We start from the raw sequence: 22,385 nt of genomic DNA on the forward strand, positions 1-22,385 counted from the left end.
CTCCTGCATCAGAGGGGAGATTATTATTAGAGTTACAGAGAAGACTCTTGTCATCCAGGCTTAGTTTCCTGCTGTTTCTTGGATGGGTCATGTGAGATAATGACCTATAGGGGACTTTTTTTTTTTTTGAGGGGGAGTATACCTCCCTCCCCTCAGATGTTTGTCAATATATCTGATAATTGGGGATGTTTTTCTCAGGCTTAGGTGCATAATTCTTACATTATGATGAGATTGATGGGTCTCCTAACAGGGTAATCCTTGCCTACTAGGCTACAACTAAATGGATAGTCAAGTTTTAGGGACTTCCATGATAGTAAGATTTGAGTTTCTGTTAAGCGGTCTTCTTTCCCTTTATTCAGGGCAGCCTTATGCAGTGAATCCGTGGCTCCCCTGTGTTGAGTTAGCTTGGTGACCTTTGATGAGTTATCTGTATGCAGAGGTCAGAGGGGGCATGAACATCCTATATGGAGCTTTTCAGCTCCTAGATGAATTGGAGGGGAGAGAGTTGCCTAAAGGAAGGTAGGTGCTGCACCATGGTGCCTGATCATTGCTAGTTAAAGATAAGGCTGCAGTGTTCTGGCTCTGCTTATGTTGTGCCCGTGCACAGCATTGCAGGCACAGTACCCTCAGACTTGTGCAGTGTTATCTCAGAGTTTGTGTTGTGGGGAAAAGTTTGGTGTCTTAGGGGCCAAATTCAGAGGGGGGGGGGGGATTGAATTCCTTGGGAGTCCCTTCTTTACCTCCACCCCACCATCCAGTGCTAGTCATTTTGAAACAGAGACCTGGGGGCGGTATCGGTCAAATAGTTCCTTCTGGTTTGTAGTCTGCTTCAGGTGTTTAATCTTGGGGGCAGTCTGCTGTCTTTTGGCAGTGCTCTTCATGAAGACATTTTGTCCCTTTGGTGCCTTGGGTGTTGGTCAGGGAGTCTGTCTTTCACTCTTGCTGAAAACTTCAGGAGCAATGATAGAGTAGTGCTGAACTGGGGATTTCAGGGCTCACAAAATCTTCTGGTTCTTGTGAAGCTTGGCAGGCCCTTATCAGACGGGTTCCCTCTTTCAGTATCTGGTATCTGTAACCAATAGCTTCAGGTTCCCTCCCCTTTGGATTTCTGAGGCTTCTGTTGTTTCAGTCAAAAGTAGTGTGCTCAGTTGTCTGGCCTTTAGGTTCCTGTGTAAACAGGAGATTTTGGTGATACCTACTGTTCATTAAGTGTGGAACCTTTTACCTTTCTTAAGGTCAGATTAGGTGAAATTTGATGTGGGGTTTTTGCATCCTAAGAAGTTGTAGTCTTGAACTCAGAGGGTCAAGTCCTTTCTTCCAGTGCCCATTTTCCTGGTTTCTCATCTTTCCTGAGCAGATTCCTTTGGAGGGCCCTCAGCTTCAGGACAGTGGTTGGCCCTTGGCTTTTGATTCATTTATTTCTCTTCTGATTCAGCCTCCTATCAAGTGAAAGGACCTGATCACCAGCTGCTGCTTTGGATACTTCCTAGATTGTTTGGACGTAATAGAGGGCTCATGAGTGGCTGGGGGTTGCTGTCTTCACAGGGTCAGGTACCTTAGGGATTTTAAGCCAGATCTTGTAGCCTGGGCCATGGAAAGGTTCAGTCTAGGTTTGTAAGAGTCCTAGTGGCATATGTTTCCTTATTACAATGGGCGGTTGTCAAAGGCTTTGGGCTTACAAGCAGTTATCCCAGTTAGTGGCTGGCTACAGGGAAAGGCTTATTGGTAGTCTATACTCAAGCTTCTCCAATGAGTATTTCTATTCGTAGTTATCGAGTATAGTTTAGAGGAGAGTTCTGAAAGTCCTGCTGGTCATGGCTTGAGCCTTTCATATGATCCTACCCCCCCTATTCTGAGGTGGGTTTTTAGCCAGTCATTTATGGTGCTGCCAGTAGCTCTCTTTGGTTAGTGACTTTAAACAACCTTTAAGTTCTTAAGAGAATTTTCTGGGCACCATTTGCTCCTTATAGTAGGTGATAGATGCCTGAAATAACCTTCTGATGGAGGAGATTTAGAGAAAAAAACGTGATGGAATTCAAAAATGCATGGGGTAAACAGAGGATCCATAAATATAGAATGGAATCAAAACAAAACGTAAATGGTTGCAAGGCTGTTGATGAAGTGTTACGATGGGCAGGAGTGGTACTTAGATGGCATCTCTAGTAGTTGGGAATTAAGGCCAGTGCTGGGCCAACTTCTATGGCTGTATCCCATAAATGGCAAAGACAGATCAGGAACAAGTATATGTATTTTGTATCATATTCATATGATTTGCTATTCGCGTGAGTGCTGTCTAACTCAGTGGAGGAGAGGAAGACGTCTTAAGGTTGAAATTAGCAAGAACAATGTTGTTGTTTAGTAGTAATATTATATTGTTGATTTAATCATATATTGACAATTAATAGGACTATGCTGCAGCCATAATAAAACTCTTTGAACTATTGTTATGCTGTTGTCGTACAGTGTTCCAAGACTGCATCATATATAACTACCCATTATGTGGTTGGCATGGTTGTTAGTGATACCAGTGTTCACTCCTGAAGGCATACAACCTGCACAGAGTGGCGGATGCAGTTCTGGCTGCCTTGTTGAGCAGACTGGATGAACTGTAAAAGTCTTTATCTTCCTTCATTTACTATGTTACTATGTAGGTTCTCATTCAGGTTTTGCTTGCAGGGGCTATCCACATGATTCCTAGTGTAGTTTGGTAGCGTGTCACTCAAGACTACTTTCATGACTTGGTATGTGGATGTAGTTTCAATGTTCTATTTCAGCCTCCTTGGCTGCCTCTTACTGGAGCGTAGGAGTTATTCAAAGTACTGTGTACCCCTGTGGTGGCTTGCTTGCTGCCTTCCAGAAGTCCAGGGCGGTGGTGTGTGCATCGATGGTCGAAGTGTTCTTTTTGGTGTTAACTGCTCCCATGATTGAGTGTCACATGGGGAAGCTCAGGATAAAGATAAGTCCTCTTGCAAAGACCATGTGCATTGGGGCCTTGTCTTTTTTTTTTGTGCGCTCAGGGTCCCTGAAGCTTTAGTTCTTCTTAGTTGTCTGGAGTGGTCTAGCAAGATAAGGAAGATGAAATTTATTCTTACCTGCTAATTTCTTTGCTTGAGTACTGCTAGACCAGTCTAGAATCTGCTAGGTAGGACTGTCTCTTCGTATCATCATGTGACTCATGAGGTGCCCCTGACTTTTTTTGTCTTATGACAGACCCTGAGTGGAGTTGTGTAAACATATCTTTAATGTTGCTGTCCATTGTTATGTTATATTAATCCACTATAGTGTTGATCTGTGCTGTGACTCTGAGGCACATTAATCTTAGTTTTTTGTTCTTAGTGTTTCATAACATTCATTTATGATAGTGTTTAAAGTGATACAGATCTTGTCAATAGTATACTGGCCAGTTCTAGGATGGCACCACACTTTGATGGTGTTACTGAATTGCTGGTGTTCTTTGCTCCCACCTGCTGGTGGAGAGATCTGGTAGGGGGACATAATCCAATTGTCTGGACTGGTCTAGCAGGACTCAAGCCAAGGAAATCAGCAGGTAAAATCAAATTTTACCTTATGCAACAGCGTCTTAATTTTTAAAGGAAAATATAAGGAAACACAATGAAAACAGTATGAAAAACAACAAACATGGGAGAGCAGACTGCTGCATGTGGGAAGGGCTTTGCATGCTCAGAACTTTACACAAGTTCTGAACTCTGGGAGAGCAGTTCTGTCCCAGTGCTGTTGAATTACGCCACCCACTTGTATGCCTTACTCAGTCCTTCTTGTTGACAGAAAATTATTTTAGCAAAATACTAAATTTGATTTTAAGAAAATATTTGGCTGTGGCAGTCTGTCCATTTATAGCACCTGTTTCCATACTGATTTGAATGTAATAGGCATCATGCAAAATAGACGGGCAAAGATAAGATGCAAAAATTTTGAATGCACTTGTCCTTGTTCTCAGATAATTGAGATTTTGACTTGTCTCCCAATTTTCATTATATTTACCTTTCAAATTTTTATCTTTAGTATTGAAAGTGAAGAAAATGATATAAATTATACTAATTTTTTTCCTTCAGTATCAGACATTGAAGGGGGTGATGGATTACAGCTCAGAAAAGACCATGCTCTGAAGATATTTGCATTTATCAACTGCTGGACACAAAGGTATGTAGAAGAGGACTTTACTTTGAACTCTATGCTATGATAACCCTGGTGATCAGCGGTTAAAAGCTGAGAGTCCCAGATCTAGGAATTTTTAAAATTAGATGTCTGGTGAACTTGATACAGGAAACTTATAATGAAAGGAGTATGATAGAGTACAGTGAGTCAGTTCTGCAAATAGAATAGTTCACATTTTTTCATTAATATTTGTGTCCATTGTGTGGTGGTCTTGCCCTTCTGTTACCTCCAGTCAGTGTTTTCCATATTTTCTCTTCAGTTCGGCTTATTTAGGGAAGGCAGCAATGGTCTTTCTGGCCCCTAGTCAGGAGAGAAGTAGTAGCAGAATGGTGCTCTTGACAACATTTACAGCTGTGTGTTTATTATTTTCTCTTGGTTGATTTGACATGTTTGTAGTTTGCTTTCTGCACTTAGTTTAAAGAGCAAAATGTGAGGCATGGATTGAAGCTGAATTTTCATATAGTGCTTATATATGGGACCATCTGTTTTATTTTGTGTGAAAATACCCCAGATAAATTGGTAACATTCTATTGTGAAAGAGGGCTACTTGCTTTTATTGTGCTGCCTGTTGGCTGACTTCATTGGTTATAGTAAGTAAGTGATATGATATTTCCCTTGAGGAGAGGCAGCTGGTAAGGATGCATTGGTATTGCAGAAAATGTTAGAAGGAAGGAACATTTCAGTCATTCAGCAGTGCATCATTCTTTGAAGACAAGCACCCTCAATTGAGGTACACAGTCACATGAGCTTTTGAAGGCATATGCTGCTGTGCATGTGCAGAAGGGACCTGCACAACACCAGATCAAGTGCTACTCAATTTATTGATTAGGAACAATAGAAAAACATTGAGAAAAAAAAACTCCCAACAGCTCCTGAAAGGGGAGGAAGGTAGATTATTTAATTCCCTAGAGCTGTGGCAGTATAGGTAAGTAATTTCATCTGTGTAGTTCTTTTTTTTTTTTTTTTTTTTTTTTAATTTTCTCAGCATTGTTTCTTCATATGAGTGTACCACAATAGTTATATTTACTTTGTCTTTGTTTTCTTCCGTAGACAATGTCTGTGTTGCTTCAAGGAATATAAGCACTTGGAGATCTTTAACCAAGTGGTGTGTGCCCTTATAAATTTAGTAATTTCCCAAGTTCAAGCTCTACGGGACCAGCTTTGTAAAAATTGCACTACTAACTTAGAATCAACATGGCAAGAACAGAATAATTGTGTGGATGAGTCGCTAAATGTAGAAAAGGAGTCCTATAAAGAAGAAAATTCCGAACAATGCAGCTGTATTGAGAAAAAGTTAGATATTGCGAGGACTTGTAGCCTGACTGAGGATGAGTCTGCCAAGATCACAGACCATTTTAGTTTATGGAACATCGCCGAGAAAGAAAAACTGTTGCTATGTGTAGCAAAAATCTTTCAGATTCAATTTCCTCTATATACTGCTTACAAGCATAATACTCACCCAACTATAGAGGTATTTCTTTTTCTAATTTTCCTAATTTATTTTCTGTATTTTTTTCCTTTTGACTGTAAAATGCAGTTATTTTTATGTATTGGGCAACATAAAATTCCTTGTTGTCTGGCCATACCATTCTAAACGAGTGGGTGTATCCTCTCCTACCAGCAGATAGAGGTAGAGAAATTGATCTTCCCCAGTGAACTCTCTGGTATAGCTTGCTGGTGCTCAGTGGAAAACTCCAGTATTTTTTCTACCTCTAGCAATTGGTAGGTTGTTCAGGCTGGTGCTCCCACCCCCTGGCCTAGCTCCCCGCTCTACAGACCACGGTGGCACGGCGAGGTTGAGCCTAATGGCTACTTCCAGCTCCCAGTTCTTGGACTGCCCCTAGTTGCACTTCATAGCATCCACTGGTGAGGTGTGGACTGTGGGGTCCTATCAGAAGAGTGATGGACCCCATCCCTCTCCTCTCCTGTACACCCTGTTTGGGTGTTTTTCCCCTGGGCTGTCCAGCTTCCAGGCAGTTTCCGTTGGCTGTGCATGGTTTAGCTTTACTCCCTTGGTCATGGAATAATGCTAATTGAGTAAAAAAAAAAAGAAAAGAAAAAGCACACCCTAGTGAGTGAGGGGGATGGTGGAGATGTTGGAGTCCAAGGCCATGGTGGAGACATTGGAGTCAAGGGCCAAAGTCGGCTCAAGCAGTCAGGCAGGCTTGTATGCACCAGCCATATGACTGGGCTGCAGCTCTGCCTGTAAGAGGTGGCAGCTGAGCACAGTTGCTGGCCCTATCTGCTCCTATTACAATGGACCGTTTTTGACTTTGGAAACGGTCCTGAGGGGGGTGGGGAGGGGGCACAGGAGCCGCCTTGCAGGTTCTCTATGTGGAGGCATCGGTGGCCATATTTGGAAATGCCCCTTTCTCACCTGCTGCAGTTTTTGTGCAGCAGGAGAACTCACAGTCCCCATCTCTTCTACTTATCCCCGGGTTCGTCTACAGGGGTGGGAGGTCCCTGGGGGCCCCTAGCAATTTTTAGCGTATCTGGGTTTAAAAAAGATTTGGACAAGTTCCTGGAGGAAAAGTCCATAGAGACAGATGTGGGGAATCCACTGCCTGTCCTGGGATTGGTAGCATGGAATGTTGTTTTATTTGGGTTTCTGCCAGGTACTTGTGACCTGGATTGGCCACTGTTGGAAACAGGATAGTGGGCTAGATGGCATTGGTCTGACCCAGTATGGCTGCTATTATCTTCAGAGCTGAAGTGGCAGGCTGTCACCCTTACTTTGCAGCATCTTCTTGATTTAGTGACGGTGGAACCTGTCTCAGTGGTGGAAGAGGGCCTGGGGCGTTATTACGTTTATTTCATAGTCCCAGAAAAGGGAGGCTCTTTTCTGTCCATTCTGCATCTCAAAAGGACAAATGCCTGCCTCCGGGTTCAGCAAGTTTGCACGGAGACCCTTCAGTCTGTGATCACCTTGGTTTGTCCAGTTGAGTTTTTGACTGCCTCGATCTTCACAGATGTGTATTTGTATATTCCCATAGTGAGCCATTACAAGCAGTACCTCCTCCTCTGTGTGCTTGGGTGCCACTTTCAGTTTTGGGCTCTTCCCTTTGGGTTGGCCATGGCTCCCTGAATCTCTTTCAAGGGTGATGGCAATGGTAGCAGCACATCTGCAGTGCCAAGGTATTTTGGTTCAAATGGATGATTGGTTGATTTGGCTTGAGTTGGAAGTGGAGGCCACAGTGAGCTAACTCTGAAATCATTACCCTCTTGGAGGGTCTGGGCTGGATGGTGAATCGTGACAAAAGTTAACTGTTCCCTTCTCAGGTCCTGGAATATCTGGGAGTCTGCTTCGACACAGCACAGGGGATGGTTTCCCTTCTGGAAGACTGAGCGGCTAAGCTTCAGGTCCAGAAGTGCAGACTTTGTGAGCTGTCAGTTCTCAGGGTTTGGGACTTTCTGCAGCTCTTGGGCTGTATGGTGGTGTCTATGGAGGTGGTACCTTAGGCACGAGTGCACCTGCAAGCCTCTACAGTCAGCTCTCCTGTCTCTGTTTAAAATGTTACAATGTTTTTAATGGTCTAAGGGGAGGGATTACATTATCTGGCAAGTGTTACCTTTTATTCTTTCTTGTATTTTGTTAATGTTGTAAAACACTTTTGTTAACCCATAAATGTGGTATAAGCCTTTATGATATTGATGGGTCCTGGTCTCGCGAAAGCAAGAGCCAATCTGGAATGATGGGACAGTCCTGTTACCTCATGTGTTGCGAGTCTCCTTGGGGGGCATTAGAAACTTCTTGGTCCATCAACTGCTTGGAGACTCAGTGCTCCTTGGCTTGGTGGAGTTCCTTCATCTGCTTTGGGGAAAGGTGGTCCAACAATGGTCGACAACGCCTTGGCAGTAACCTAAATCAACAAACAAGGTGGCACAGGGAAGCCAGGTGGTGGCATTGGAGACTGCAAGCCTCTGCCATTTGGTGGAGAGACATCTGCAAGTTCTCTTGTCTGTCCATATTGCAGGGGCAAGGACAATGACTAGGCAGGCTTCTTCAGCCATCCCTGTTGGATTTGTGGGAGCTGGGGTCAATGACCTTGCAGCTCATTCAGGAAAGATGGGGGCCAGTGGTGTTTGACCTGATGGCTACATGCTTCAGTGCCAAGATGGAGCATTTCTTCAGCTGCAGGAGGGAGTCGGCCTTGCATGGGATAAATGCCTTGGTTCAGCCATGGCTGATGGAGGAGCCTCTGTATGTCTTCCCTTCATGGCCTCTGTTAGGCTGGCACTTTTGCAGGATTGTACGGCATCCTCATCTTGTACATCTGGTTGCTCTGGATTGTCCCATTGGCTGTGGTATGCAGACCTCGTGAGTCTGTTGGTAGCTGATCCACTTCCGCTGCCCATGAGCTGTGATCTTCTCCATGAGGGTAATGGAAATGGAAGATCAGATCCCTTTTGGCTTACAGTTTGGCTCTTGAAAGGAATTACTTAGTGAGGCCTGCTGTTGTCCTTACTTTGCTGAAGTCTTCCACATCCTTGGCTTACATGCAGTTCTGGATGGTTTTCAAAGGGTTACTTGCCGGACGGGTGTTGTCCCCCCCTCCCCCGGAAGGCACAGATTCCCAATATCCTGGTATTTTATGCAGTAGGGCCTGGAACAGAACTTGGCACTGAGATCCTTAAAGGTTCAGATGGCTGCCCTTTTCTAGTATTCAGGGCAAGGTGAGGGGCCTGTCCCTGGCAGTGTATGGGTAGGTGTTCCAGTTTTTGAAGGGGTTAGCTCTTTTGCGTCCTTTGGTTCAACCCTTTTTTCTCCTCATGGCTGTCTCCTTTTGAGCTTTTGAGGTCTGTATCCATTAAGGACCTCATAGTTTTTCTAGTTCCGATTACCTTGACTTGGAGGGTCTCGGAGCTGCAGGCTCTGTCTTGTTGGAACTCCTATTTTTGGTGTACTGATAGAATTGAAAAATGAACTGGCGGAACTATTGTTAGTAATATGTAATTTATCTTTAAAATTGAGTGTGGTACCGGAAGATTGGAGGGTAGCCCATATAACGCTGATATTTAAAAAAGGTTCCAGAAGGGATCCGGGAAGTTATAGACCGATGAGCCTGATGATGGTGCTGGGCAAAATGGTAGAGACTTTTATAAAGAACAAAAATACAGAGCATATTCAAAAGCATGGATTAATGAGACAAAGCCAACATGGATTTAGTGAAGGGGAATCTTACCTCACCAATCTATTACATTTCTTTGAAGGGGTGAACAAACATGTGGATAAAGGCTAGCAGGTTGATATTGTGTATCTGGATTTTCAAAAGGCGTTTGACCAAATACCTCATGAAAGACTCCAGAAGAAATTGGAGAGTCACAGGATAAGAGGTAGTGTCCTGTTGTGGATTAAAAACTGGTTAAAGGATAGAAAACAGAGAGTATGGTTAAATGGGCAGTATTCTCAGTAGAGAAGGGTAGATAGTGGGGTTCCCCAGGGGTCTGTGCTGGGACCGCTGCTTTTTAACATATTTATAAATGATGTAGAAATGGGAGTAAGTACTGTGGTAATTAAATTTGCTGACGACACAAAGTTATTCAAAGTTGTTAAATCGTGAGAGGATTGTGAAAAATTACAAGAGGACCTTATGAAACTGGGAGACTGGGCGTCTAAATGGCAGATGACATTTAATTTGAACAAGTGCAAAGTGATGCATGTGGGAAAGAGGAACCTGAACTATAGCTACATAATGAAAGGTTCCACGTTAGGAGGGCACTGACCAAGAAAAGGGTCTCGGCGTCGTCGTTAGTGTTACGTTGAAATGTTCTTCTCAGTATGCTGCGGCAGCTAAGACAGCAAATAGAATGTTAGGTATTATTAGGAAAGGAATGGAAAACAAAAGTGAGGACATTATAATGCCTTTGTATCGCTGCATGGTGCGACTGCACCTCGAATATTGTGTTCAGTTCTGGTCGCCACATCTCAAAAAAGATATAATGGAATTAGAAAAGGTATAGAGAAGGGCAATGAAAATGATAAAGGGGATGGGACGACTTCCCTATGAGGAAAGGCTGAAGCGTCTAGGGCTCTTCAGCTTGGAGAAAAGACGTCTGATAGAGGTCTATAAAATAATGAGTGGAGTGGAATGGATAGACACGAATAGCTTACTCTTTCCAAAAATACTAGGACTAGGGGCCATGCAATGAAGTTACAAAGTAGTAAATTTAATACGAATCAGAGAAAAATTTTCTTCACTCAACGTGCAATTAAACTCTCTGGAATTTGTTGCCAGAGAATGTGGTAAAGGCGGTTCGCTTAGCGCGGTTTAAAAAAGGTCTGGACGGCTTCCTAAAGGAAAAGTCCATAGACAATTATTAAATTGACTTAGGGAAAATCCACTGCTATTTCTGAGATATGCAGCATAATATATATTGAACTTTTTGGGATCTTGCCAGGTATTTGTGACCTGGTTTGGCCAGTGTTGGAGACAGGATGCTGAGCTTGATGGACCTTTGGTCTGTCTCAGTGTGGCAGTATTATGTACTTATGATTGAGTGTCACATGGAGAAGCTCAGGATAAAGATCAGTCTTCTTGCAAAGACCATGTGCATTGGGGTCTTGTCTTTTTTTTTTTTTTTTTTGCTCAGGGTCCCTGAAGCTTTAGTTTTTCCTAGTTGTCTGGAGTGGTCTAGCAAGATAAGGAAGATGAAATTTATTCTTACCTGCTAATTTCTTTGCTTGAGTGCTGCTAGACCAGTCTAGAACCTGCTAGGTAGGACTGTCTCTTCGTATCATCATGTGACTCATGAGGTGCCCCTGACTTTTTTTTTGTCTTATGACAGATCCTGGGTGGAGAGAGGCTGGGGAAGGGTGTATGAGAGAGGCTGGGTGAAGGCTAATAGGGGGGGTATGAGAGAGAAGTTAATGGGGACCTAGCCTTTGGTGATAGGTGAAACAGAGGCAATTGTCCCTTTGCTTCACCTATCTAGACTACAGGGTGCTGTTACACAGCTGACAAAATGCTGTTGAAAGGGAGACTATTGACTTCTGCAGTGGTTAGCCGAAGTACCTTAAGGAACTGATTTACTAAAGTTTTGTTACAGACACAGAATAGGGAGGAGGGTAAAGCCTTAGTAAATCGGTTTCTAAAAGAGTTACTGCTAATCTGGGAGGAGATTCCAACTGCTAATCTGGGAGGAGATTCCAACCCCCCCCTCAAAAAAAAATCACTTGAGACTATGTTGGAAGGGTGGGGAAGGAGACATGATAAAGGTCTTAGAAGCAGCTCCTAATTTTTTGGGCTGTTCCCTAGATGTAATGAAATTTTGTCGAGGCCTGCATTAAGGGGACTTTGTTTTCTTCCGCCCAGTAAATCTGCTTGGATACACCCCACTTGTTCAGAATGGTATGGCCAGAGGATAAGGAAGGCGAAATTCTTGAATTTCATTTCCTTTAGTTGGACCATACTGTTATGAAATCTGCCCTTGGAAGACTAAGGCCCTGGGGCTCATGGGGTGCTCTGCTTTCTTACAATATATATATATATATATATATAAAAAAAAAAAAAAGTTCTTGCATATGCAAGTGCCACAGATGTGGTGGTGTGCTTGCTTGATGATCATTGTAGCTGTAGTGGTTGATGGGGCATGGGTGTACATTACAAAGGGACCATTTGCTGCTTTACCACATTGCATACTTATCACTGTCAGGTTATACTGGTGAATTCACGGGGAAAGATCAGTTTCTCTACCTCCATCTGCTGGTAGGAAGGGATAACACCCACTTGTTCAGAAAAGTATGGTCTGACTAAAGGAGAGGAAATTATCAGGTAAGACATAATTTCACCATTTTCTTTGCTAACAAAACAAGTAGATTATTTGGGGTTACTAAGATAGGAAGAAAAGAAAATTGGGAGTATGTTGCTATTGATTCCTGTTGCAGTGACACGAGTACTGTGTACAGTTCTGGTTGCCCCACGCCAAAAAGATATAGAAAAGGTACAGAGAAAGTCTGCACAATGATAAAGGGGATAGAAAGGTTCCTTTAGATAAAGCTAAACAAATTAGGAGAGACTAAGAGGGGTTGAGTGCAAGGTACTTATGTTTACAAATTTTGTGATGCTACAAGTTTATAACATCAGTGGAACAAGTTAATAGGGAATGAGTCACTTTTTAATACTAGGACTCTGTAAAACCAACCAGTAGCAGATTTATTGTGAAGCATTGCTTAAGTCGATGATCAGTTAAGTTGTGGAATTTGTTGCCAGAGAATGTGTTCAGGTGTCGTAGCATTAAGTTTTGGAGTGTGAGGTTAAAGCCACCTGCTTAGACTTGGGGAATCCACTCCCTGTTGTAATTCTTATCTGAATCTTCAGGTATTTCCGATTGGACAGTGTCAAAGACAGGATGCTGTTCTGACCCAGCAGGTATTTCCAAGAGACAGATTGGACAGTGTCAAAGACAGGATGCGTGTTCTGACCAAGCAGGACATTTCCTGAGATTTTTTTCTTTAGTCTTTAATCTGTTAGAAACACATGTCCTATAAGAATTAGTTTACAACCAGAGAGAATTTTTGACCATTAGATTCAGCAGTTAATTGGGGATGGTGGTCATATAGCATTTATTATTGCATAATCATGTACTATGTGTGTTTTTTCTAGCAAAAAAGGTGCCAGTACTCAAATGCCAGGCTATGCTTCAGGGGTGAGTGATCACTGAGAAACCTATCTCACAATAGCCAGGCACTCTTTAACCAGCCACAGAATCTATGCACAGGCAGCACTGGTGTGCAGAGTCTGGGCTCTTTTATTAATACTTGGGGACCATGGGTCAATTTTAGCAGGCAATAGAAAAGGAGCTGGTACTCAGTACCCCCAAGTACCCCCTGAAAAAAACCCTGACTATACTAACCTGAAAATGAAAAGCAGAACATTCAAGGGGGACAAGACCTGGGCTTTGTAGGAAAGTTGCTCCAGGGACTTGCATTGATTTCTTTTCCATTTCTAAATATGGTAGTTTTTTTGACTGCCCAAAACATATAACAAATGCAATATAATTCCCAAACTTTTGTATTTTGCTTTATCCTTCTTGGTGTATACTATATAAATTCATAATAAGTATATAAAGTGCTCAAATTCATATAATGTAACCCTTAATGAAATGGGTCACTTCTTTGTTATTGCTTTTTGTATACTGTTGCATGGCACTCATTTATCCCCATGTGATAAAAAATAAAATCTTTTAGAAATAACTTACCTGAAAAGTCTGTCTTTTGGTGCATTCCTTTCAAGCCTGGCAATAAGACTTTGTAAATCTAATATTCTCCAAGGACAAGCAGGCTGATAATTCTCACAAGTAGGGTGACCCCAACATGTGTTGCCTGGTCTGGAATTTACAAACGTTTTACAGCTTTGTGGAGCATGAGACCCACTCCACCGTGCATACGCGAGTGCTTTCCCACCCACCATGAGAGTGTGGTCTCCTCAATTCTTTTTCTACCGCTGTGAGGAGAGGACGTGTTTTTATACCGTCTCTTCTCATCACTCAGTCCTAGAGAGCTTTTTTGTGCCTTTCGTTTATTTTTTTCATTTGTTATTTCTTCCTTTATTGTGTTCCTGTTGTGGAACCTCAGTCCTTTTATTTTTTTTCCTTTAAGTATTGGTGATTTTGCCTGGTTTTAAGTTTCCTTTTATTTTCTGTCATCGTCAGGCCGCTTTTAGGCCTTGATTTCAGCCGGGAACTTTCCCTTTCATTTTTGCTGTGCCTTGCTCCTTTTTCAGGAACAATCGCTTTGTTTAGCAGAGGAAGTTTTTCCTTCCGTGTCCACGAAGGTTCCTGGTGGCTTCAAGCACTGTACCCGGTACAGTCGGACAATCTCTGGGAAAGACACCCATTCTTGGTGTCTACAGTGTCTTGGGCCCAACCATAGCCCCACTAACTGTATTCTCTGTCTTCGCATGAGGAAGAGGACCCAGGTTTCCAGAAAGGCTCAACCAGAGAGGATTTTTGGAGCCAAGTCCGTTTCCTCGATGACTACATCAAGGTTGATGGCATTGACATCGAGCATTGCTCCAGCATTGTGGGAGCGTTGGTAAGCATGGCTGCTGCTAGACCCTTAGACACTGGGAGCATTGAAGCATTGAGTGGGTCTCCACCTGCCTCGAGGCCTCCTGCTGTACAGGGCTCCTGGAACCATCTACCATTGGACCTGACTCTGAGGCAACATGGTTTTGACGTTGTTTACGTCAGCACTGAACAGCCTTGGTGACATGCTTCGGGTGAAGGCCAAGAAGCATTCTCATCAGTTATCTTCGACGCATGGTGCTGGGAGCTCTGGGGTGTCAAAGGATTTGGCACCTGAGAGGCATTGGCGCTGGGAGGACCGCTCCCCCTCCAAACAGGAGGTGCTGATGCGTCGGTCTCCCACAGCCAAGACCCTGCTTCTTTATCAGCCTTAGCCGGCACCTCAGCTTTTCCTGGTGTCGGCCCTTGATGAGCGCATCCGAGCCTTGCTTCCTGAGTTGCTGGATGGCCTTGTACAACGGTGTGCATCAGCATTAGGGGTGCTTGCACCTACCCTGCCTCTAGTTGCGGCCTTGCTTGGCCCTCAGCCTGCTGTGCGGCCTCCAACACTGACGATGCTTGTGACTCCAGTGTCAACTGCCACCCAAGTCGGCACTCCTTAGACATTGGTGGAGTAGTCTTCACTGAAGTAGAGACTTGAGTCAGCTTCTCGACGCCGTTCTAAAGGACGTGGTTCCTCCACGTTCAGGCAGGTTTGGTCTTGTCACTCCCTTCGGACGTGGTTGTCAGTCCATACATTCACATCACACTGCTGTCTTGAGCAGGGTACCTGATGCGACAGTCGTTCGGGTATACCGTGTTACAGAATCTGTTTGGGGTCTAGAATCCAACTCCATTCTCCTAGGCCCGTTTTATCCTGTTCCAGGCTGCTCTCTCATTCAGATTGTATGTAGTTTCACGTTAATCTGTGTTATGTCCTCACCGTTACAAGGCCCAATTGACCAATGTGTGTTGTTTTTGGTGAGCCTGGACGCTGGGGGTTCCCCACTTGTGAAAATTATAAGCCTGCTTTTCCTCGGAGAAAGCTAAGGTACTTTAGGCTTTATATTCTCACAATCTCGTCCACATCCCCTTGGAGTTGTCTCCTTTGTCGTTTTTTTACTTTATTTTTTGCTTTAGTATTAAACTGAGGAGATTGCATTCTTGCAGTGGGCGGGAAGGCCCTCGCACATATGTGGTGGAGCATGTCTTGTGCTCCACAAAGCTCTCGTTAGACTTTTATAAATTCCGGATCGGGCGATGCAAGTCGGTGTCACCCCACTTGTGAGAATATAAAGCCTGCTGTCCTCGGAGAACACCTGCTACAGGTAAGTACCTATGCTTTAACAAGCTTCCATAATGCACTGCAGTTTCCATAATTGTTTCTCTCTGTTCCAGCAAAAGTATATAAAATAATATATGCTTCTATTTGGCCAGTGGCTTCACTTAGAAAGTAAGATGTCTTGACAGGCTTCGCAAAAGGCTGCTAATCAATATCAGAATTCAATCTCTTTGGTGTAAGTGTGCCATTTAAAACTATATTCCTGTTCAAGCTGGAGCAAAACCTGTGGCAAGTTTCCCATAAACACAAACTGTGTTTTTTTTTTATGATCAATGTTGGTAGGTAAATATCTGTTCTGTTATTATTTTTGTAGTATTTTTATTATGTTAATTTTTTTGGAAACTGCCCAGAATTGTAGGATTGTGTGGGCTATAAATTTTTAAAGTAAATAACTGCAAAAAATCATAGTTCAGAGATTTTATTCTTTTACAACTGCCAATGAGCAGTCAAAGGTGCGAATTCATTTTGTCTGTATGAAGCTGAACAGTGTTAAAACATTTGAGTTTTAAATTTATCATCTGTTTCCAATATATATTGCTGAGCATGGGGAAATGATTACATAAATAATGCTCACTTAATTGAAGTCTGTATGTCCATAGCTTATGAATCATCTCCAAAGTTGGATAATGAAAACGGAGAGTTCCGAAGCATGTTCACACACACTGCACTTGCCACACTTATGATGGCCTTTAATGTGCAAAGTTTCATTAAAAGGATGCAATGATGTGGTAAATAAGATCTCACTAAGGGGACAGGAATTTATCAACATAGGCTACTGTTTTGTTGGGTTATTTTATTACAATTTAGGTTATTTTAACACAGGGTCCTATTTAATGCAATGGTACCCTGTGTTAAAATATCCCAACATAACTGTAGCCCATATTAGTAACTTCCCCCTTAAATCTCATAAATTCTTACGTTGCTGAAAATGTAAACAAGGGCCCTCTATACCTTTGGGGGCCAAGGCAGAAAGGGGGTTCTCAGGTTAGGCCTTGAGTCAAGTTGGCTGGTTGGTGTCACTGAGCAGGTCCACAAGGCCCTAGCGGGGGGTCAAGACCCAGGCTGTAAGACCTGGTAGCACCTGGGGGCTGGGTTCTTAAGAGGCATCACTTAAATTGTATCAGCTAGTCAACCTCAGTCACCTCGACCCTGTTAAAATCCCATCACTGTTATACATCCTTGGCATATGTTCAAGTCTGGAGAGTCATTTGACTGGTGGTGGTAGGATCATTATCTCTGTGGTAAGCCTAGATCTGGTGTGTTCTGGAGTTCCTAGTTTGGGGTCTGGACCAGGAATTCGCTCTGAATTCTTTGAAGGTCCAGGTGTAGTACAGGGGATTTCATTGGTGGCTCAGACTGGTTTAGTGAGGTTGCTGTGGAAAATGAAGCATATTCTTTTCCCCCTTCATCTTGTTCTCCCTTATTGGGTCCTGAACTTTGTGTCCAACACCTTGTTATGTTCTCCCTTTAAAGCAACCATTGATTAATGTATATTCTGTGAAAGAAGGTTATACCAAGTGGGCTGCATGTGCATTCCACTCTATTCCTGGGCTGAGGCCTGAGCAGTGACTGAGCATGTAGTGTAGCAACATGGGTCATTACTACATTCCGTTGTGAAGCATTACAAAATTGATGTGCTGTCCAGTAGCACTGTTGATTTTGGCAGAGCTATGTTGCAGAGGTGTTCTCGTCTTCTCCTGTTTCTTGATGTATTTTTTTTGTACATCCTGTTTGTCTGGACTGGTCTAGCAGGATGAAAAGGAGGTGAAATTTATTCATACCTATTCATTTCCTTTCCTTGAGTCCTGCTAGACCAGTCCACTGCTCGCCGTGGAAGACTACAGTACTGGGTTTATTTGCAGGTTCTGTCTGCTCTGTTCTGTACATAGTCATGCAGTTGATACTCTTTGTATACTCAGTTCTGCAGTGGTTTCCCTAAAGGGTATTAATATATATACTAGTGAGTTGGTTTCTCTTCTGCTTTTGGACAATAACATACTGAAGGGTTCCAGGCTGCACCAGCCCTTATACTGGTGTTGTCACTGTAATAGTTCAGAATCTCTACCTCTGTCTGTTAGTAGGGAGACACAGCTCGTTCATCTGGACTGGTCTAGCAGGATTCAAGAAACTGAAATGAACAGGTATAAATACATTTCACCTTTAAAGTCTTGTCACCAGAAAGTATGAAAGGAGTTCACCACAGGGAAGACTTTTCAAGTAACTTTGCATATTTCTAAAAAGTTTTTTTTTTTTTAAATGATATGGAAATAAATGCAATAGGATACAGAGAGCACTGATGAAGAAGTGACCCATTTCCATCGAGGGCTACATTGTGTAAATTTCAGCTGTCTTAATATAAATCTCTTATGAAATTGTATAACATACAACAAGAGGGATAACGTAAAGTATAAAAATTTTATATTTCACGCCAGCATTTATGTTTTGTTATAAATGGTGTACAATGAAATACAGTTGACTTTTTTATAAGGCTCCGAATACATTTGACTAGATAGGTGAGTTATTGGGCACACTGGTGCCATTCATTGTATTATTACACTAAAAGAGTCATAATGCAATCAGCGAAGTTTTTTTTTGTTGAACTCCTCATCCTTTTGCAGCAGAATTGATTTTGAAACTTTTTATCATCTGGGAAAGCTCTGTTTCTCCTTGTATTTCCTTCAAGTAAGGCCTATTCCCAAAAATGTATTTTTAAAATATAGAGGGGGGTGGGGGCACCAGAACCTCTTTGGTAAGATCTGTTTACCCTGTCTAGCCACAGACTGATACTATAGAAAATACTTAGGAGATTCAGAATATTTGAAATACTAAGGGAACATTTATGAAGCAGAGTGTCAGCTAGCTTTCTGTTTGAATCTGGTTTACTTTCACCAGCTATTAAAGCAAGATATACATTTATTGTCTGCATTTTCTAATAAACTATTTTTTAGTATATATTTTGATATCTTATTGTTTGAATATGCTTAATGAGTGTTCAAAATACATATTTATTGGATATACCAGAAATCATTTAAAACATCTAAGTGATTTACATTAGACCACAAGACTGAACAGGGAGAGAAGAAGCAAGAAGCAGGGAACGGAGAGGGTCTGGACACATGGAAATAGAATTTCTGAAGTTGTAAAATTTAAAACAATGTGATAACAATAGGAAGACCAGGAATAGGGACAGTTGAAGGCCATGCTACATCTGCTGATGGAATGGGGTAGATGAGTGTGTGAGTGAAGGGGGGGGGGGGGGCCTTAGGGAAGTGGGATTCACAGATGCCACTGGGGAATGCCTGACAAAAGTGGTGAACTTTTGAGAGTGAAGATTTACATTTCTGGAAAGACAATTCCATTCCATTCCTTTTTTTTTTTTTAAATTTACGTTTTTATGTTTAAAAACAGTTGACTGTGAAAAAAAACACCATTTAGAAATATGCAAAAAACAAAGCCCTATTGCTTCCAGAGGCCCAAAATGCCACAATCCATCCGCGTAAGTTTTAAGCTATATCCCTTTGCTTCCTCTGACTCTAGAAGTAACCTTAGAGTTCTTTTAAATGGGTTTCATAACTTTTATTACTCATTTCCTTGTTCAGTCCTCCATCACTTTAGAAGAGGGTTCTAGAATTGTTGATGTACTGTGAGACAATGATCTCTATATACCACAGTGTTTTCCTTTAGGCAGATGTCAATTAACTTTTCATCAAAGTTCACTTATGGTGCCTCTAATACTTTGCAATGCTGCTTTTAACCGCTAACATACACAAAGAAATGAACTTGTTATTCCTGTCCTTGCCCTGTAAGTTAATGATATTGAGTAGAAAAGTCTCAGTTGTACTATTTATAGTTTCCCTGACACTTGCTTTATTAATGCACCCATTCCACCCATACCACCAGAGATGTAAAAGGTTTGTCTTGCCCGCAGCCTTTCCAACACCTAACCTCACCAGTATGATAATTTTCTAGCTGCTGTGGTGTAACATACATTCTGTAGAGCAATTTATAACCAGTTTGCAATTAGACTGGTGTATGAGCCATTCTGATATTTTGAAATATGATTGACCGTTCCTCATCAGTTATAACTCTACCCAGGTCTTTTGCTCAACTTTCTCTGTATTTACCCTGTCCTTTCATGAAACTATTAATAAAGCATAAATAAGAGGTAAGTTTTATATACAACTCCTCAAAAGGTTTCCACTTCTCCCCTGAACCTTCATTTCTTGCCCCAAACTATAAGAATTGCTGCACTTCTAAGAAATAAGATCCTTCTGCTCCAACCTAGTGAATGCTTATGTCTCTAAAATTGAGCAGGTTACCATCCTTTTGTAACATTTGTCCCTGATTTACCAATCCCTTTGCTGTCCACTCTGTTTATGCAGAATTCCTGTTTGAAAGGTCTTATTCAGATCTGAGAGTAGACAGACCAGTTCCTTCTATTCAGAATCTGGGGACATACTTTGTCCTGGATGTCAGTTGGGCATTGGGGCTTAAATCCTTAGCTATGAGTCTGTTCTTTTGGTAATCAAGTACCTCATAGGGGAGCATCCCCTACTGTTCCAATCTAACCCATACTTTTAATGTTATAATATATCTCCAATCTAACATTATTCTCATCTTGCTGCCCTATAGTATTCCACAAAATTAGGGGCTACTGGTCCTCCCATACACTTTGCCCGTAAAAAGTTATTTCCTTGCCACCCTTGGTGGTTTACACTTCCAGATATACAAAATTCTCCGAGGACAAGCAGGCTGGGTCGACGTCCGTGTCGGCCCGGGAATCGGACGGCATTTTGTAAGCAAAATATAAAAAAAGTTTTGCCAGAGACTTCTGGCGCGCATGCACGGACTTATTTCCTGCCCGTGCCTGTCAGTTATTTTTTCTCTGCATTGAAGTGCGGTCGAGTTTTTCTCCCCTGCTCCTCTCAGGCCCGGGAAAGAGTCTTTTTCGTTTTGAGTCTTTTGCCTTTTTTTCTTTACTTTTAGTACAATTTATTGAAAAAAAAGCAAAACAAAACTTCCCACCGTAGTTGTCTTTATTTTTTTGTTCCCTTTTTAAGTTTCCTTTCTTTTTCAACGCGGCCGGGTCCCCTTCTTTTCGTGCCCTATTTTCTTTTAAGTGCCACGATTTTGGTTTTGCCGAAGCCGTTTTTCCTTCCATGTCATTGAAGACACCCAGCGGCGTCAAACGTTGTACTCGGTGCAACCGGACCATCTCAGGTACCGATACCCACGTCTGGTGTATTCAGTGCCTTGAGCCCGACCATAGCCCAGCTGCTTGTAGTCTGTGTCTTCACATGAAGAAACAGACTCAAGTGTCTCGAGAGGTCCAATGAGAGAAGCTTTTTGAGGCTCGGCCGGTCCTTCGACATTAACATCGATACCAAGGTCGGCGGCTTTGACATCGAGGGCCGCATCGACGTCAGGAGCTCAGGTAATGGCTGCGGAATGACCAACTCGTGCTGGGAGCAGTGAGGCATCGAGTGGGTCTCCACCTGTCTCGAGGCCTTCTGTTATGCAGGCCCCCCGGCCCTGAGGAGACGTGAGGATTTCACGTCTTCCTCATTGGTACCGAGGAGTCTCGATGACGGGCGTCGAGCGAAGGTGAAAAAGCACTGTCATCGTTCTCCTTCGACACACGGTGCCGGAGCTCCGGGGCGTCGAGGGATTCGGCACCAGAGAAGCGTCGGCGCTGAGAGGATCGCTCTCCCTCTATTCAGGAGGTGCCAATGTGTCAGTCTAGCAGCCCAGTACCTGCTTTCGAGCCTCGACAGATTCTGCCACTGAATCCTATACCGGCCCCGCAGCCTTGTCTGACGGAGGCTCTCGACGAGCGCATCAGGGCCCTACTTCCAGAGTACCTGGAAGGGTTACTGAGCCAGTTTGCTTTGGTGTCGGTGGTACTTGCGCCTTCTATACCGTCTGCTGCAGCGGTATCTGACCCTTCGCCTGTGGTGAGGTCCCCGACCTCTTTGCCACCTGCGGCATCGGTCTCGGCTGCCACCCAGGTCGACTCCCCTTCGATGTCGGTGGAGGAAGCTTTACCGGAGTCCAGGTGGAGGTCGACTTCTCGGCACCGCCATCGAGGACGTTGTTCCTCGGCTTCGAGGCAGGATCAGTTTCGGACTGCTCTGAGAGATGTCTTCTCCGACACTGAAGATGAGCGTTCGTGGGAGGAAGAGGAGGATCTCAGGTACTTTTCATCTGATGAGTCCTATGGGATTCCTTCTGAACTTTCCCCTCCACCAGAGAGGAGACTTTCTCTACTGGTGTCACATTTTCAAAAAGCAAGAACTAGGTTTGTGAGCCCTTGGGCCACTGCCGAGGAGCGGCAGTGGCAGGCAAAACCACCCACACAGGGATAAGGCAGAACTCTGACAGGGCCAGCTAGACTTCACCTGCACTTGACCACCGTTCCTCAGGAGTTGAGCCCCTGAGTGCAGGTGGCCGGCAGAACTTACTGGACAGGGCCGGAACTGGATACCAGCAGGATACACACAGTGACTAGAACACACAGGGAGGCTAGGCAGAATACTAGACTAGGACTCTGACAGACAAGGGACAGAACTGAAAGCTGCCAGGCAGCCACTGAAACAGGGAAAAAACACTGATAGATAAGAGACAGAACTGAAAGCTGCCAGGCAGCCACTGAACAAGAAACACAGACAACCTAGAACTAGACAAAGACATACAAACAAGAAACAAGCTATAAAGTACAAGAAGCTACACAAAGACTAAACTAGAATCAGGCAAGAATACAGACTATAAACTGGACTAGGCAGAAGTGCAGCAAGCACCAACAAACCAAGACCTTAGGTGATGCAAAGGCAAAGCAGAGAGTTTCCAAATGGCTAATAAACCC

The 22,385-nt window shown here is 43.2% G+C and overlaps 1 protein-coding gene across 1 annotated transcript in view; it reads left to right on the forward strand.

The window, feature by feature from the left end:
* Positions 1 to 22,385, forward strand: part of USP34 (ubiquitin specific peptidase 34) — a 1,418,841-nt gene that overhangs the window by 90,430 nt on the left and 1,306,026 nt on the right. Inside the window, 2 exon segments of the mRNA XM_030196176.1 lie at positions 4,074 to 4,161; positions 5,227 to 5,647. Coding sequence (XP_030052036.1) covers positions 4,074 to 4,161; positions 5,227 to 5,647 — 509 coding nt within the window.

The sequence above is a fragment of the Microcaecilia unicolor genome, chromosome 3, assembly GCF_901765095.1.
Source record: "Microcaecilia unicolor chromosome 3, aMicUni1.1, whole genome shotgun sequence".
NCBI classification, from domain to species: Eukaryota; Metazoa; Chordata; class Amphibia; order Gymnophiona; family Siphonopidae; genus Microcaecilia; species Microcaecilia unicolor.